Here is a 13,519-nt window from a genome sequence, read left to right as displayed (position 1 = left end):
CGTAGACCTCCAAGGTTACGTCATCGGTGAAGCCGACGATTTTAACACCAGGAGGGAACTTTAGCTTCAGAACCCGGCATACATAAGGTTCCACAATACCGGGCCCAGTATTGAACCTTGCGGGCTCCTGCGGTAATAGGAACGTTTTTCTGACAGGCATCGGTCTCGTATAATAGTACAAGGTTCTGGAAATAGCTTTCCAAAATCCGGCCCGGCAGGCTAAGCCGGTATAACGAGAGCGCGATGGCATCCAAGCATCCATGGCATCCCAAATCTGGACTATTTTATGGGTGTAGCATAATTTCCATCCAACGATATTCATTTGGGATTGGGACTTATCACTATTAGATAAGAAGTGAAGGCATTCTCCGAAAGTCGAGACCTGCTCTGGCCACACCTTTGCGAATGCTGAGTGAGGGAACGGATGGTTAGATAGATGACAACTTTGAAAAGGTGGAGAGAACTTCACAACCTCCTGTGAGTGGCATGAGAGGAGCGGGAATTGGTAGTCACCATACCCACCGAACTTGTCATATCAACACCACTTATGCTCTGTGATGACTTAACGGAGCCTGTTGCATAAGCGAAATCCGTTACAACATGCTAATAACTAGCAATGTTCGCATCCAAGTGTAAATTGTATATACTAATATAAGATCGACTTGTTACCTGTGCGCCGAACCATTTTGAGCCGGCGGCGGCGTGTATGGTATTTTTGAACGGCGGCGGCGGCGTAGCCGGCGCCACGCCGTCATCATTTTCGGCGGCGGCGGCGGCGGCGTCGATCGGCGCGGTTCAAAATTATTTCTTGAAAATAATACAGAATCACTCTGCAGTCTAACTTCAAAGAGATATCCAACAATATCGTAACAAATCGACGGGTAATTCGGCTTTCATATGTTGTTTTTTTTGAATGAAAATTGTCCAAGGATGGGTAATAGCTAAATAAATTAGAATTATCATAATTATGCGAAGAAATGGTGTTTATTCATTGTTATGATATCTTCAAAAATACAGCAATTTTCATAGATTCAAATTTAGTTGCCAAGAGACGCTCGGCACATTTCATAATTGTCGTGCACGAAAATAGTTTTATTAACATTCGCCGGATGTATTGACGATCTTCTTGCCGAAACTGTTAATCCAGCCACATTAAACACTCTTTCACTTGGAGTACTCGTCGCTGGCACGCATAGATACTTCGAAGCCAGTGTAGAAAGCCACGGAAATTGTTTCTGCCTGTCGCTCCAAAATTTAACGACGTCGTTTTTAACCTGTGAAACATTCACCGAGGAAATGTAGGTCTGACATTCTTGCTCTATTACCGAGTCCGTGAATTCGTGCTCATGTGAATGCTTAATCGCCAATGCACAGATCGAAGTTGTTGACGATGGTTGAATTGCTTCCGGCGTAACGATGGCGTTAGACAATTCGACGCCGTTATCTTTCAGCTCTTTCAGCACCATGCGCGCAAGAAAATCTGATTTACTTAACGATTTCTTCATCAGAATTTCGGTTATGCTTTTCAGATTAACAAAACGAGGATCGAGAAGGGCTGATGCTAACATTATGTCTGAAATCGGGAAACGTCGTTCAAACTGCTCATTCATGCTCTCTTTCATTTGGACAATCGCCAAAGAATCGTCGTCGCTTGCTCGGATACAGGCTTCAATTTCCGATCGCAACAAAAGTGCGACGTTGATTGTTGCATGTTTCTCAGAAGATAGTGAAGTAACGATCGTCTGTCGAATTAAAAACACAAAAATATATTGATAAAAAAAATGATTAAAGTTCCGTGTGCGTTGAATAGATTCATGCAATTTACCTCAAACGGTTGCAAAAAAATGATCAAATCCTCAACTAATTTCCATTCACATGACGTTAGTATTAATTCTGGTTTATCGATCCGTCCAAGTATGGTGTTTATTCCACATCTGTTCAATCCAAGGCTTCGTAACATATTGAGCAAGGCATGCCAACGTGTAACGGTATACGTTTTAAGCGTTGGAGAAGGTTTAGGTGGACCATGGTATACCTCTCCAACGTGATCTGGTGGATCGTCATATTCCTCTTGAAACAATATCGGATACTGTTCATCCGCTTCCAGAATATCACCAGAGCTTTCAATTGAGACAAAGATTTCAGGGCAATGTTTGTTCATTTCCGCTTGAAGCTCTGTAGCATCGAGCCTTCACGATTTTCGAAGCTTTTTTCACAACTTCTGCTGCGCGTGAGTTATTCTTCAACCCTCCATTTATTATAAGATTGTGGAGTCCATGTCCCAAACATGAATGATTCGGAATGCCAGCAAGTTTGCACGCTAATTTTACATTCGACCCCGCATCGGTTACAGCGTACAGGATTTTATCTTGTAAACCGAATGATTCGCGGACATTCATGATAACGTTCTTAATATTCTCACCGGTTTTTTTTTCATCCATTGGATTTGTACAGAGTGTTATTTTCGAAAGACTCATGTCACCTGAAAGAAATATACGTGCATTCAATTATATACTGGGCAAGTGTACTAGTTTCGGACGATTTGATTCCTGATTTGGCCACCCGGAAAAACATGTTTTGACGTAGGACTACGTATGTGTTTTCTATATATGATATATTTTAAACGTTTTGATAAGCAAGGATATTCATTAATTTTATACAGTAATATTTTAGCCTTTTTGAAGGATTTTAGATTTTCTCTGATCATTTGATCGAGGAAGAGTCAATGCTTTAATTCTAGCATTTCAAAATATTGACTAAAGTCGATTTAAAAGTTATAAGGCCATAAGCTACGTAGTTCTAAGTCGCATTTGCAGACAAACCGTTTGGGCTGTACCATTGACTTTTTGAGTGGATTTTTCACTAATCATAAGACGAGTTAATACTTAGTTTACTTGCTTTTCTACTTAGTGTTTTGTAAGTATTTCCACAGTTATTACATAAAAGCTTTCCTACCCTAGTAATATTTTGGTTTTATGCTGGTTTTATCACACTCTTGCAGAGTAAATTATGGTCTTCAAGAGCGTTATAAAACTTAAAATGTTAGCTGGGTATGCAACTCCAATGAGTCATTCTCGACTCTCTTAAACATCATAAACAGGACCAAGAAATGAATTCACCGTTCTCCGAATGGAGATTGCACGCCTTTGCTCGCCAGGCAAACTTGAGACCCCAGTTGGTCTTGCGTATCTGTAAGGAGATTGTAACTTTACAGATACGTATTTCGTCCTCTACAGTAAGGCCATCTTCTGTGTATCATACTTGTCTAGGCTAAGATGGCGAGTCAAGTACGAGACACTGAAGACCACCTTATAGTTTAGGTCGGAACACATATACAATACAGAGACAGACTACAACGGTGTGGAATAGTACTAACTCGTTTTATGACAGGTGAAGACATTCCACTAAAAAAGAGCCTAATAATTTTCTTGTAAAAGTGGCTAAATTCGAATCTACGACCGAATCAATATAGATAGGAATCACAATAATACGTATTAAAAACCTACCATCCATAAAATGATAAGTGAACGTAATGTACGATCTACGTCTATAGCCATCCGTCCATAAGTCGAAGGTAAGGGTTCCAAATTTACCAGAATTTGAGATCTTTTCCTTCACAAAAGTCATCATTGAACCATAAATATCGCTCAATGCTTCTCTTGAAACCGTCGTACGGCTGGGTAGATTTTCCTCTTTTCCAATAACACCATATTTCTACAGAAATAAACATAAATATTTATAGCCGATAGTTTCTACTTTATTTAATGTCCATTGAAGACTGCACACACCTGAATACTAACGCAAACTCATAAATTCTTACTGATAATCATGTGTATTCCTAGATGCTTTAAAGTTTTGGTATTCATATCAGGAAGCCTACTTAAAAAGTTACTATACTATGTCTCCAAAGGAAATAAAAATTATAATAATTATGTTTTAATTATATGAAATTGATAATAATAGGAACGGCACCACGAAGAAAATATTCAGTCATATTATTAAGTAGTTTGTAAACAACAGTCATCAACTGGACAAGTAATCGTTGTACTTTTACTTACTCTCATAAAGTCAATCATGCCCCGGTCAGATACTGCACTAAATGGCTGCAAATCGCAACTAAACCATAGAGCTAAGTCTCTTGCCAGCAAATACCTTGCTGATTTATTCGTTGATGATGATGACGAACCCGGCCTTGGGTTGCTAGAGAAAAACTTTTCAATGGTTGCATCAGTCTCCACAACACCATGATCTTCTCGAAGATGACGAGTCAAGTTTCCAGTGCTAGCAGAACTCGAATACGATTTCACGGAGAACCTATTTATAATTAATCGGCAAATCAATTAAATAATGTTTTTCAAAAAAAATGTACTGCAAAATAGAAGCGGCCTTCGTACGATTAAAATAAGCCATATTTGAGTTACTGCAATCAAATCATCCTCAATTGTGCCAAAGCACCTTACTTTTGCCTTTTCCCAACTTAATTCACCGAGTGGTGATACTATCTTTCTCGCATTCAGCCAAGACTTCAACCTTGTTTGGTGCTAATATGGTTTGATGTACCATGGCCTTCATAACTTTTAAACCAGTGGTCCCCAGCATGCTCACTATTGAGGGCCGCATTGCAATTTCGAACTGGTGAAGCGGGCCGCAGTATATTTACAATATTTGTTTTTTTATTTCAAATTTAATTTTAGTGCAACATGATTTTTATAAATAAAATAAAATTTGAACAAAATATTTTATTCCCGTAAATCTCTTTTGACTAACATACTTGGAAGGACATTCAGTTCTGCAGGTTTTATCGCCATAGCTGACTGACCGTTTCTGCCCATTCAGACTTGATATACGAGAAAATTCTTTTGCAACACCATCTTTTCGGTTCAGTTAGCAGAAAATATTCTGTGCTGTTTGTTTCCAAATGATTATATGACCTTATGTATTTATTTTTAAGGATATATTGTTCACTTTAAGTTGTCGGGCAAATGACAACGACTAAAATAAAAATTGAAATTTTTCATAAAAAATAAGATAATTGCCTATGAAGAAATCAGTGTATGAGCAATAAATTAATATACAATTTCCACAAATAATTGAGAATTTTCCACAAAACAAAAATAAATTAGCACTTTTAAAAGCAAAAATTGTAATTATGAAAGAAGAGTTTTCCATAAAAAAAAAATTAAATTTTCCACGAACAAAAAATACAAAATTTTCATGAATTAATAGATTTGAAGAATTTTACATAAAATAAATATTTTGTCAATTTCCTATTTTATTTAAGGAAAATGCTTTATGGAAATTTTATTTTTCTGCCAATAACGGCAACATGTTTTAAAACAGTTTTTGAAGCCAGATAATAATGCCAGCAGTGTTGAATAGAAATCGAATAAATCTGCATTCCGAGCCTTGCTTTCGTGCAAATTGCTTGATCAATTCCTGAAACCTTTTCTTCAACAATATCGGAGATTGGAAAAAAATAAAAAAAAGTTCTATATTTTCCGTAGCTTAAAGTACATTGGTGTGTCAAGTGATAGTCTGCGTGTTTTCTGGAGTTAATAATCCAGCAATTATCCAGTTGAATTTTGCCGAACCATAATTTATTTTTATGAGTAAAAGCATTCTTCTTACGGAGCAGTGTAAGGCAACAATAATCTTACATGAAGTTCAACACTAAGCGAAGAAAAAACACACATTTGCTATTTTTATAGCCCGGGACAATGATAACAGACAATGATAAATTATATTGATGTAGTGATCAATTTAATAATTCATGATAATAACACGATTCATGCTTCATTTATCAACAATGGTGCAATCTTGACAGAATATCCAAATGCAACGAAAAAAAGCGCAATGAAAAGCTTCTTTGGTCATATAACGTCCAACAATGGACCACATGTAGTGTATTCTCTGAAATCCTTCGCGGGCCGCAGGAAAAGGCTTGGAGGGCCGCATGCGGCCCGCGGGCCGCACTTTGGGGATCACTGTTTTAAACGCAACGCATTAATTCACTTAATTCAGTGGTGACACTGCCTTTCTCGCATTTAGCCAAGACACCACCCTTATATGGCGCTTTCATAGTTCGATTCCATTTTCTTAATAACCTTTAAACGCAATGGTCGACCGTTATCAAATTCAATAGTGATCAACTAGGGTTTATCCCCCAAATGCAACTTGTTGCGAGGAAATCGGTTAAGAATTACTAAATGAAAAAGTGGCTAATGTTTTTCGGTTTTCGTGTGCACACACGCACACACATACACACGGACAGACAGACATTTGTTCAGCTCGACGAGCTGAGTCGATTGGTATATGACATCGTTGGTCTCCGAAACTTCTATAAAAAGTTCGATTTTGTTGTACGAGAAAGGCAAAAAACCTATTGATTTTCATAATAGATATAAAAATTCAAAAATCTAAAAGTGCTAACATTAATAAAGCTAGAAATTTAAAACAATCAAATGGATCTAAGAAATTGAAAACCATTTATAGATCCAAAGGATCTAAAAAATTGAAATGAAGGATCTAAAAAATTTAAATTTAGATAAAACCAAAAATCAAAAGTCCCAAAATCAGAAAATAAAAAAAAATGAATTCTTCAAACCTTACGTCATTAAGCCTATAGCATAGATCTGTTTAAAAGCTTTGTAATAGCTCCGTCCAGAACTTAGTTTTTGGTAGTTTTGTAAAAGCATGTTTTATGCAATATTTAACGAACAAAACAGTTTGGTACCCCACAATACCCCGCAGTAAAACATCATGCACTACACTGTTGAACTCCTAAACTTTGAGGACCATGAATAAAATTCTGCCCAAATTCACCTTTTAATAAGATACATGAATTTGAAAAATTGCCCATTTTTACCTTTCTTGTGTACTAAGTATACGTAGAAGCTATATGATCGCTCCAAAAGCATTTAAAAGAAAGCCCGAACACCCACAGTGTTGTATACCGATTGAATCAGTTCGACAAATCGAGGTAATGTCTGTGTATCCGTGTGAGAATGTCTGTATGTGTGTGTGCAAAAACGATCTTAACCCTTTTTAGGCACTTACCCTAAAACGACTTACTCGCGACAAGTTTCATTCGTCGGAGAATTTTGTTCCATTGTTTCCTATTGAAAATAGGCTGCCACCAAAATACATTTACTTATAATACACGAGAAATGGTAAACTTATACATATATGATACATTAGTGATTATAGTGGAAGTAAATGGAAGTTTGAAAAAAAAATTTAACTTTGTAACATTTTCCCTTAAGACGCTCAATATTAATTATTTCATTACTCAATAATGCCAATTTATTTAAATTTGGCGGCGAATACAATTTACATACCTAATTCCGCCCATTGCCTAATACTCCATTGCACAGTGACGTCACACACGACTTTTGACAGGTACTGGTCCTGTTGTTTACAGACGACTTTATTTTAATTTTGAGATACTTCTATCATTCTTTGGATTTTTTGATCGGTAATTACCTAAGCTTATCGATAATTACCAATATTTGAATACGGAATGTACGGAACGTCTACAACATTGTGAAATAGGCAGATTTAATTTGGATCAAAAAAATTCTAAGTCCGAAACGTAAACAACAGGACCAGTACCTGTCAAAATAGTGAGGTTAGGTTTGCCGCGCGCAATGACCTATACCGTGGTTTTCATAAAAAATCAGAATCTGGCTATCATGGATATCGTATTATTTGGTGAAATGTTCAAACATATTAGGTCACGGTAACATTTTAAATGGGAGTGTTATGTCTTAACGTTGCGCCTACTTCAAGAAAATTAAAATAAATAGATACTATGCCGAAAATTTATTCCATACTCCATCAGAAAAAATATTTTTCTTTGCTATGTATGTTTTGATGATAAATTAATGCAGGATGCATAATTTTGGCCAAAAATATCTCCTTTTTTTCCTATTGTGGAATCCAAAAATAAAAAAAAAAACCTTGATAAATCCACCTAGCGTGATGCCTTTCTCATGCATTAGATATACTAATTTTTTGAGTTTTTTTTTGCTATTTTTATCGTGTTTTATGTATGAAAATGATATTTCATCCATAACTTCTGGGGCCATAGTCCAAATCGACAAATTTGTCCCAAACAACAGGACAGGATTCCCCATCGAATTGAACCTGTTGCGATTAAATCGGCCAATGCCAAGTTCCAATTACTGTATCTACAAAATTTTGTACACATACACACTAGAGCGCTTCAAATTTTGACTTTTTTTGCTCCCTTGTACACCCAGGTTTGGTTTTAGTCGTTTAAGACCTTCAGCGTCAATGAAACAATGAGTCAACTCCACGAAAAAAAAAACACAAAAAATCAAAGGAAATTCAGAGGGTACTTAAAAAGCTGTGAAAGTTCAGGTTAACCGAGAAATTAATGAATCCCAACCGCGTAAAAAAACCTGGGTGTACTTAAATGATTGTTTTTTTTATTTTAATAGTCATCCTAAATTTTTAGCCGATTTGGATCAAGAATGTTATCGATCATTTAGTAGTTTGTCGATAACTCATTCCAGAAGCTAAATTTCAAAATGTGTTGTATGGTGAACTTCTAAAGTGAAGGTTTTTCTGCAATTCTGTCTTATGATTCGTTTTTTGAATACCACTAGTAACGGAGTTATATCCATAGTTTCAGTAACTTAGACTAAATGATAATAAAATTCCAATCATTTAGTTTAAGTTACTGCAACTAGCGATATAAAATTCAAATAACATGAGTAACTGAAATTAATAGAATTTGACATGTAATCCTTATAGTTTTGAAATATTCCTAGCAAATGCTGCGAAATTAAATTTAATTCAATGCTACGAAATGTACTTCTGAAACAAATGAGCACGGAATTTCTCGAATATAAAATTTTGTCGTCTCGATTTTCGTATGGGAAATTATTAATATTCTTTGCTATTTTTTTCTATACGGGTGGAACGCTATCCGGCAATGTTCCAATAGTAATATATTACTAATATAGAAAAAGTTTTGCAATACTGGCATAATACTCACAGTTTGAAGTATATTAGGAAGACTTTTTTCACTTTATTGATGGTTATTATGATTCTTCGTAATGAACGATTTGAGCGTATAGTCATGGGCAAAATTGTGTTAGAAAATGTGTTATTAAGCTAAGCAAAAACAAATAGACATGGCATTCGAGAGTTTCCCAACGAACATTGATTGACTGCCCAATTCAGATGATTAGATGACTTATTTGTCATTCGTGTCATTCGCCATCTGGTTCGTGATATGTTCATTTTATGGAAAAACAACTGTTGTGTTAGTCCTCGATTATGATTTACCTATATAACTCGAACTCGAAGCAAAAAAAAATATAATGATGGTCCATTTAAGTTCCATAACAATGCATACAGAAAAAAAATATGCCAAATTTGGAGGAAGATTGCAGGTTTTATCAATTGATTAGACTTTTTTTGTATTTCTTCATGTAAAACTGACATGGTAAAAAAGAAAACTGACATGGCACGCTTATGCAAATAGGGACAGTTTACGAAAGGCGTAAATCTTACATGTCAGCATAGGAGGAGGGGGTGTGGGTTTGAAAAACCCAGAAAAATTTCTTACGTAATTAGGTAACGGTCCTTCATATTTGTCGGCGATATTAGTGTTATTGTAAAAAACTTAATAAACATTCATGATTAACACTGTCCATACAATCACTTTTAATTAAGTTATGATTATAATAGGTAAACTTTATAACTTTTTCTGTTTATCGAAATGGCATCTGTGCTACCCATAATCAATAAAATACGATTACAATAAGCTGTGGAAAATAAGCTATTGAGATTTAAATTTTTGTGTATTTATAATTTTCCCCTATTGGAAATATTCAAATCATTTTTATTCTTTGCAACTAGAACTTACTTGCCGAACACCAAAGACTTATCGATAATTGGATCGTTCTCAATATCTCCAGACAGAACTTCCTGCAAATCAACACCGGCCTTTTGTTTTGCTTCGGCCAAACACAAATTGCAGAAAACTTTTCCGGTAACCAGGTGATGAGTTACACCATTTTTTACACATTTCAGCGCACCAAATTTTTTCCAGACATCGCTGGTTCGATTTCCATTATTTGTATCAATGTAAACACTCGCGATCGGAATTTTATCAATATTTAAGGAGGACATTTTATTATTTTTAAATTTTCACACTCGAGAGATTCCATGAATTTTAAACACGTTACTGTAACCCGAAAAAATGCACTCCGTTAAAAAAAATGACAAAGCAGATGATCACCGTCTCGTTCAGATTGATTAATCATCAAAATGTCATTACTTGTCATCAGTAATAAATTTAGTTTTCTAATACAGAATGAAAATTACTGAAGGGGTACATACACGGGGAAAAAAAATCATCGGCTGGCTTGAAATTCTCCGGCGGCGCGGTTGAAAAAATGCAGCGGCGCGCCGTTCAAAATTGGTGGCGGCGGCGGCGCTTGAAAATAGGCGGCGGCCGCGGCGCGGCGCGGCGGCGCACAGCTCTACTTGTTGTTTGTTGAGAATCTGTGGTGTATTATTGATAACCCAAGAAGATAAAAATATCAGTAGGGTAACGGTACCAATAGTGGAGGTATTAGTAGATCCACAGAAGAAAATATTTTTTTTTTTTGAAACTGATAATTATGAGAAATTTACAGTTTTAATATCTTAGTCAATAGATAAACTAATAAATTTGCTAACAAAAATGAGATAGATGCCATTTAACATTAACAATTACCAAATATTGCTTGCACCACTATGGGTACACTGTTCCTTTTGTGGCGGTAAAAATTAATTTTGGTTCCTATAGTGGTTCTATTCATTGGTTTGTTATGAGACTCGCCACTATTGGTACAGTTGCACCACTATAGGTGCAAAAATGTCAATTTTGTTAAGGAAAATCATTGTTTTCAATAGTTTTTCAAGCGAAATCTTAGAATAAGTTGCACAGGATATTTGAAGCACGACGCATCAACTGAAACCATCGTAAAGTGTATAAATATGATAAATCTAATTAAAACCCCACTACCTCCACTATTGGTGCTACATCCACTAAGGGCACGGTTACCCTAATGCTCGTATTTTCCCTCTGTGCTACGTCACGCTTAAGAGACCAATCACACAAAAACATCTATGACACATCTTCCATAATTAGCAAAAACATTAGCATCACAAACAAAACAAACACATTTATTATTTTCCAAAATAGTGTACCTAAGAATTATTTCAGTCGTATCCACCTAAAAGTTACGTAAAAATAAAATGTACTTTGTACATATTTTAAGGAAAATGATTCTAATTCAATCAGTATTATTCAAAATTTCACATTTTGTTACTGGTTGGAATGTCATCGAAGTAAATATGTAGTAGGAACCTATGTGGTATGCTGCATTCATGCTATATTTGAAAAGGTATAATCATTATGCAATCAATCTGCCCGTCATCTCGTTTTACCTTACACCACGTTCCATTTGCGAAACGCACAAACACTTGGAGCAGCTGAGGTACGAAACAAAAAAAATAGATCAAATGCACAGCCTGATCTCGCAGTTGAAGTTACTTGTTCGCACATTCGAAAGGGAATCTCCTCGGAGCGAGGTTGTTGTTTTCGAGCGAATTGCGCTAACGTTTGCCCAACACCCAAGCCGCCAGCACCGCACCGCAGCGATTCAATAGGGAGCAATTTCCATTGCGAAAATCTCGTCAATGCGCGCGAACGGGCGCGTGTCGTTCGAATTTTGAATTAATTTTCAAAAGCTCTAAGAGCCAGTTGCAATCCGCAGTCAGTCAGTAGGTTACCATTCATTCGGCCAGCAGCAGCCGGCGGCGCAGAAATCAACCAAGGAGAAAAGTGATGCATTTTGCTACGACTGGCAGTGAAGCGAGCGACCGGCGCGACGGCCCACTCCACCAACTCTGCTAGTTGGGGGGCCCTGCAATATTTTACTACTGGAGCTAGTCGAATGCCGCCGGCGAGCGTTTCGGAGTAGGAAAGTTGTGAGCAATAGGTGCTTCGTAGGGAGGCTTGCGGTCGGTGTTGTAAATTCATGTGCAACCACACGTGAGAAACTGGGACAGAAAAAGGCATACAACCGTGAAGATTCTGCCGGGAGATGACGAAGGAATTTCCTGAGGAAATTGGAAGGAATTTCCTGAGGAAATTCGAAGGAATTTCCCGAGGAAATTCGAAGGAATTTCCCGAGGAAATTCGAAGGGAATTCGTAGCAATTTCCCGAGGAAATTTGGAGCATTTTCCCGAGGAAATTCGAAGCAATTTCCCGAGGAAATTTGAAGGAATTTCCCGAGGAATTCAAAAGAATTTCCCGAGGAATTCGAAAGTATTTCCCAAGGAATTTCGAAGAAATTTCCCGAAGAAATTCGTAGGGATTTCCCGAAGAAATTCGAAGGAATTTCTCGCGGAAATTTGAAGGAATTTCCCGAGGAAATTCGAAGGAATTTCCCGAGAATTTTTGAAGGAATTTCCCTAGGAATTTCGTAGGAAATTCCAGAGGAAATTCAAAGGAATCTGCCGGGGAAATTCGAAGGAATTTCCCGAGGAATTCGGAAAAATTTCCCGAGGAATTCGAAAAAATTTCCCGTGGAAATTCGAAGGAATTTCCCGAAGAAATTCGAAGGAATTTCCCGAGGAAATTCGAAGGAATTTCCCGAGGAAATTCGAAGGAATTTCCCGAGGAAATTCGAAGGAATTTCCCGAGGAAATTCGAAGGAATTTCCCGAGGAATTCGAAGGAATTTCGAGGAATTTCGAAGGAATTTCGAGAAATTCGAAGGAATTTCGAGGAATTCGAAGGAATTTCGAGGAATTCGAAGGAATTTCGAGGAAATTCGAAGGAATTTCGAGGAAATTCGAAGGAATTTCGAGGAATTCGAAGGAATTTCGAGGAAATTCGAAGGAATTTCGAGGAATTCGAAGGAATTTCGAGGAATTGAAGGAATTTCGAGGAATTCGAAGGAATTTCCTGAGGAAATTGAAGGAATATCCTGAGGAAATTCAAAGGAATTTCGAGGAATTCGAAGGAATTTCCCAAGGAAATTCGAAGGAATTTCCCAAGGAAATTCGAAGGAATTTCGAGGAATTCGAAGGAATTTTGAGGAATTCGAAGGAATTTCGAGGAATTCGAAGGAATTTCGAGGAAATTCGAAGAAATTTCGAGGAAATTCGAAGAAATTTCGAGGAATTCGAAGGAATTTCGAGGAATTCGAAGGAATTTCCGAGGAAATTCGAAGGAATTTCGAGGAATTCGAAGGAATTTCGAGGAAATTCGAAGGAATTTCGAGGAAATTCGAAGGAATTTCCGAGGAATTTGAAGGAATTTCGAGGAAATTCGAAGGAATTTCGAGGAAATTCGAAGGAATTTTCTGAGGAAATTCGAAGCAATTTCGAGGAATTCGAAGGAATTTGAGGAAATTCGAAGGAATTTCGAGGAATTCGAAGGAATTTCGAGGAAATTCGAAGGAATTTCGAGGAATTCGAAGGAATTTCG

The 13,519-nt window shown here is 36.9% G+C and overlaps 2 protein-coding genes and 1 long non-coding RNA gene across 3 annotated transcripts in view; 1 reads left to right on the top strand and 2 right to left on the bottom strand.

Annotated features, from left to right (window-relative positions):
* LOC134223860 (protein fem-1 homolog CG6966) overlaps window positions 1-13,519 on the top strand; it is a 230,596-nt gene that overhangs the window by 74,953 nt on the left and 142,124 nt on the right. The window lies entirely within an intron of this gene.
* LOC134227779 (E3 SUMO-protein ligase ZBED1-like) lies at window positions 989-2,161 on the bottom strand. The gene is made up of 2 exons (XM_062709460.1): window positions 1,826-2,161; window positions 989-1,742 (listed from the first exon to the last, which is right to left on the bottom strand). The coding sequence occupies exons 1-2, from the start codon at window positions 2,159-2,161 to the stop codon at window positions 1,038-1,040; spliced, it is 1,041 nt and encodes a 346-aa protein (XP_062565444.1). The 3' UTR covers window positions 989-1,037.
* LOC134220278 (uncharacterized) lies at window positions 2,422-4,227 on the bottom strand. The gene is made up of 3 exons (XR_009981832.1): window positions 4,059-4,227; window positions 3,507-3,714; window positions 2,422-2,482 (listed from the first exon to the last, which is right to left on the bottom strand). It is a non-coding gene; the product is annotated as an uncharacterized LOC134220278 (long non-coding RNA).

Source organism: Armigeres subalbatus, chromosome 3, assembly GCF_024139115.2.
Source record: "Armigeres subalbatus isolate Guangzhou_Male chromosome 3, GZ_Asu_2, whole genome shotgun sequence".
In the NCBI taxonomy this organism is placed as follows: Eukaryota; Metazoa; Arthropoda; class Insecta; order Diptera; family Culicidae; genus Armigeres; species Armigeres subalbatus.
This window is presented reverse-complemented; position numbering and strand designations above follow the sequence as displayed.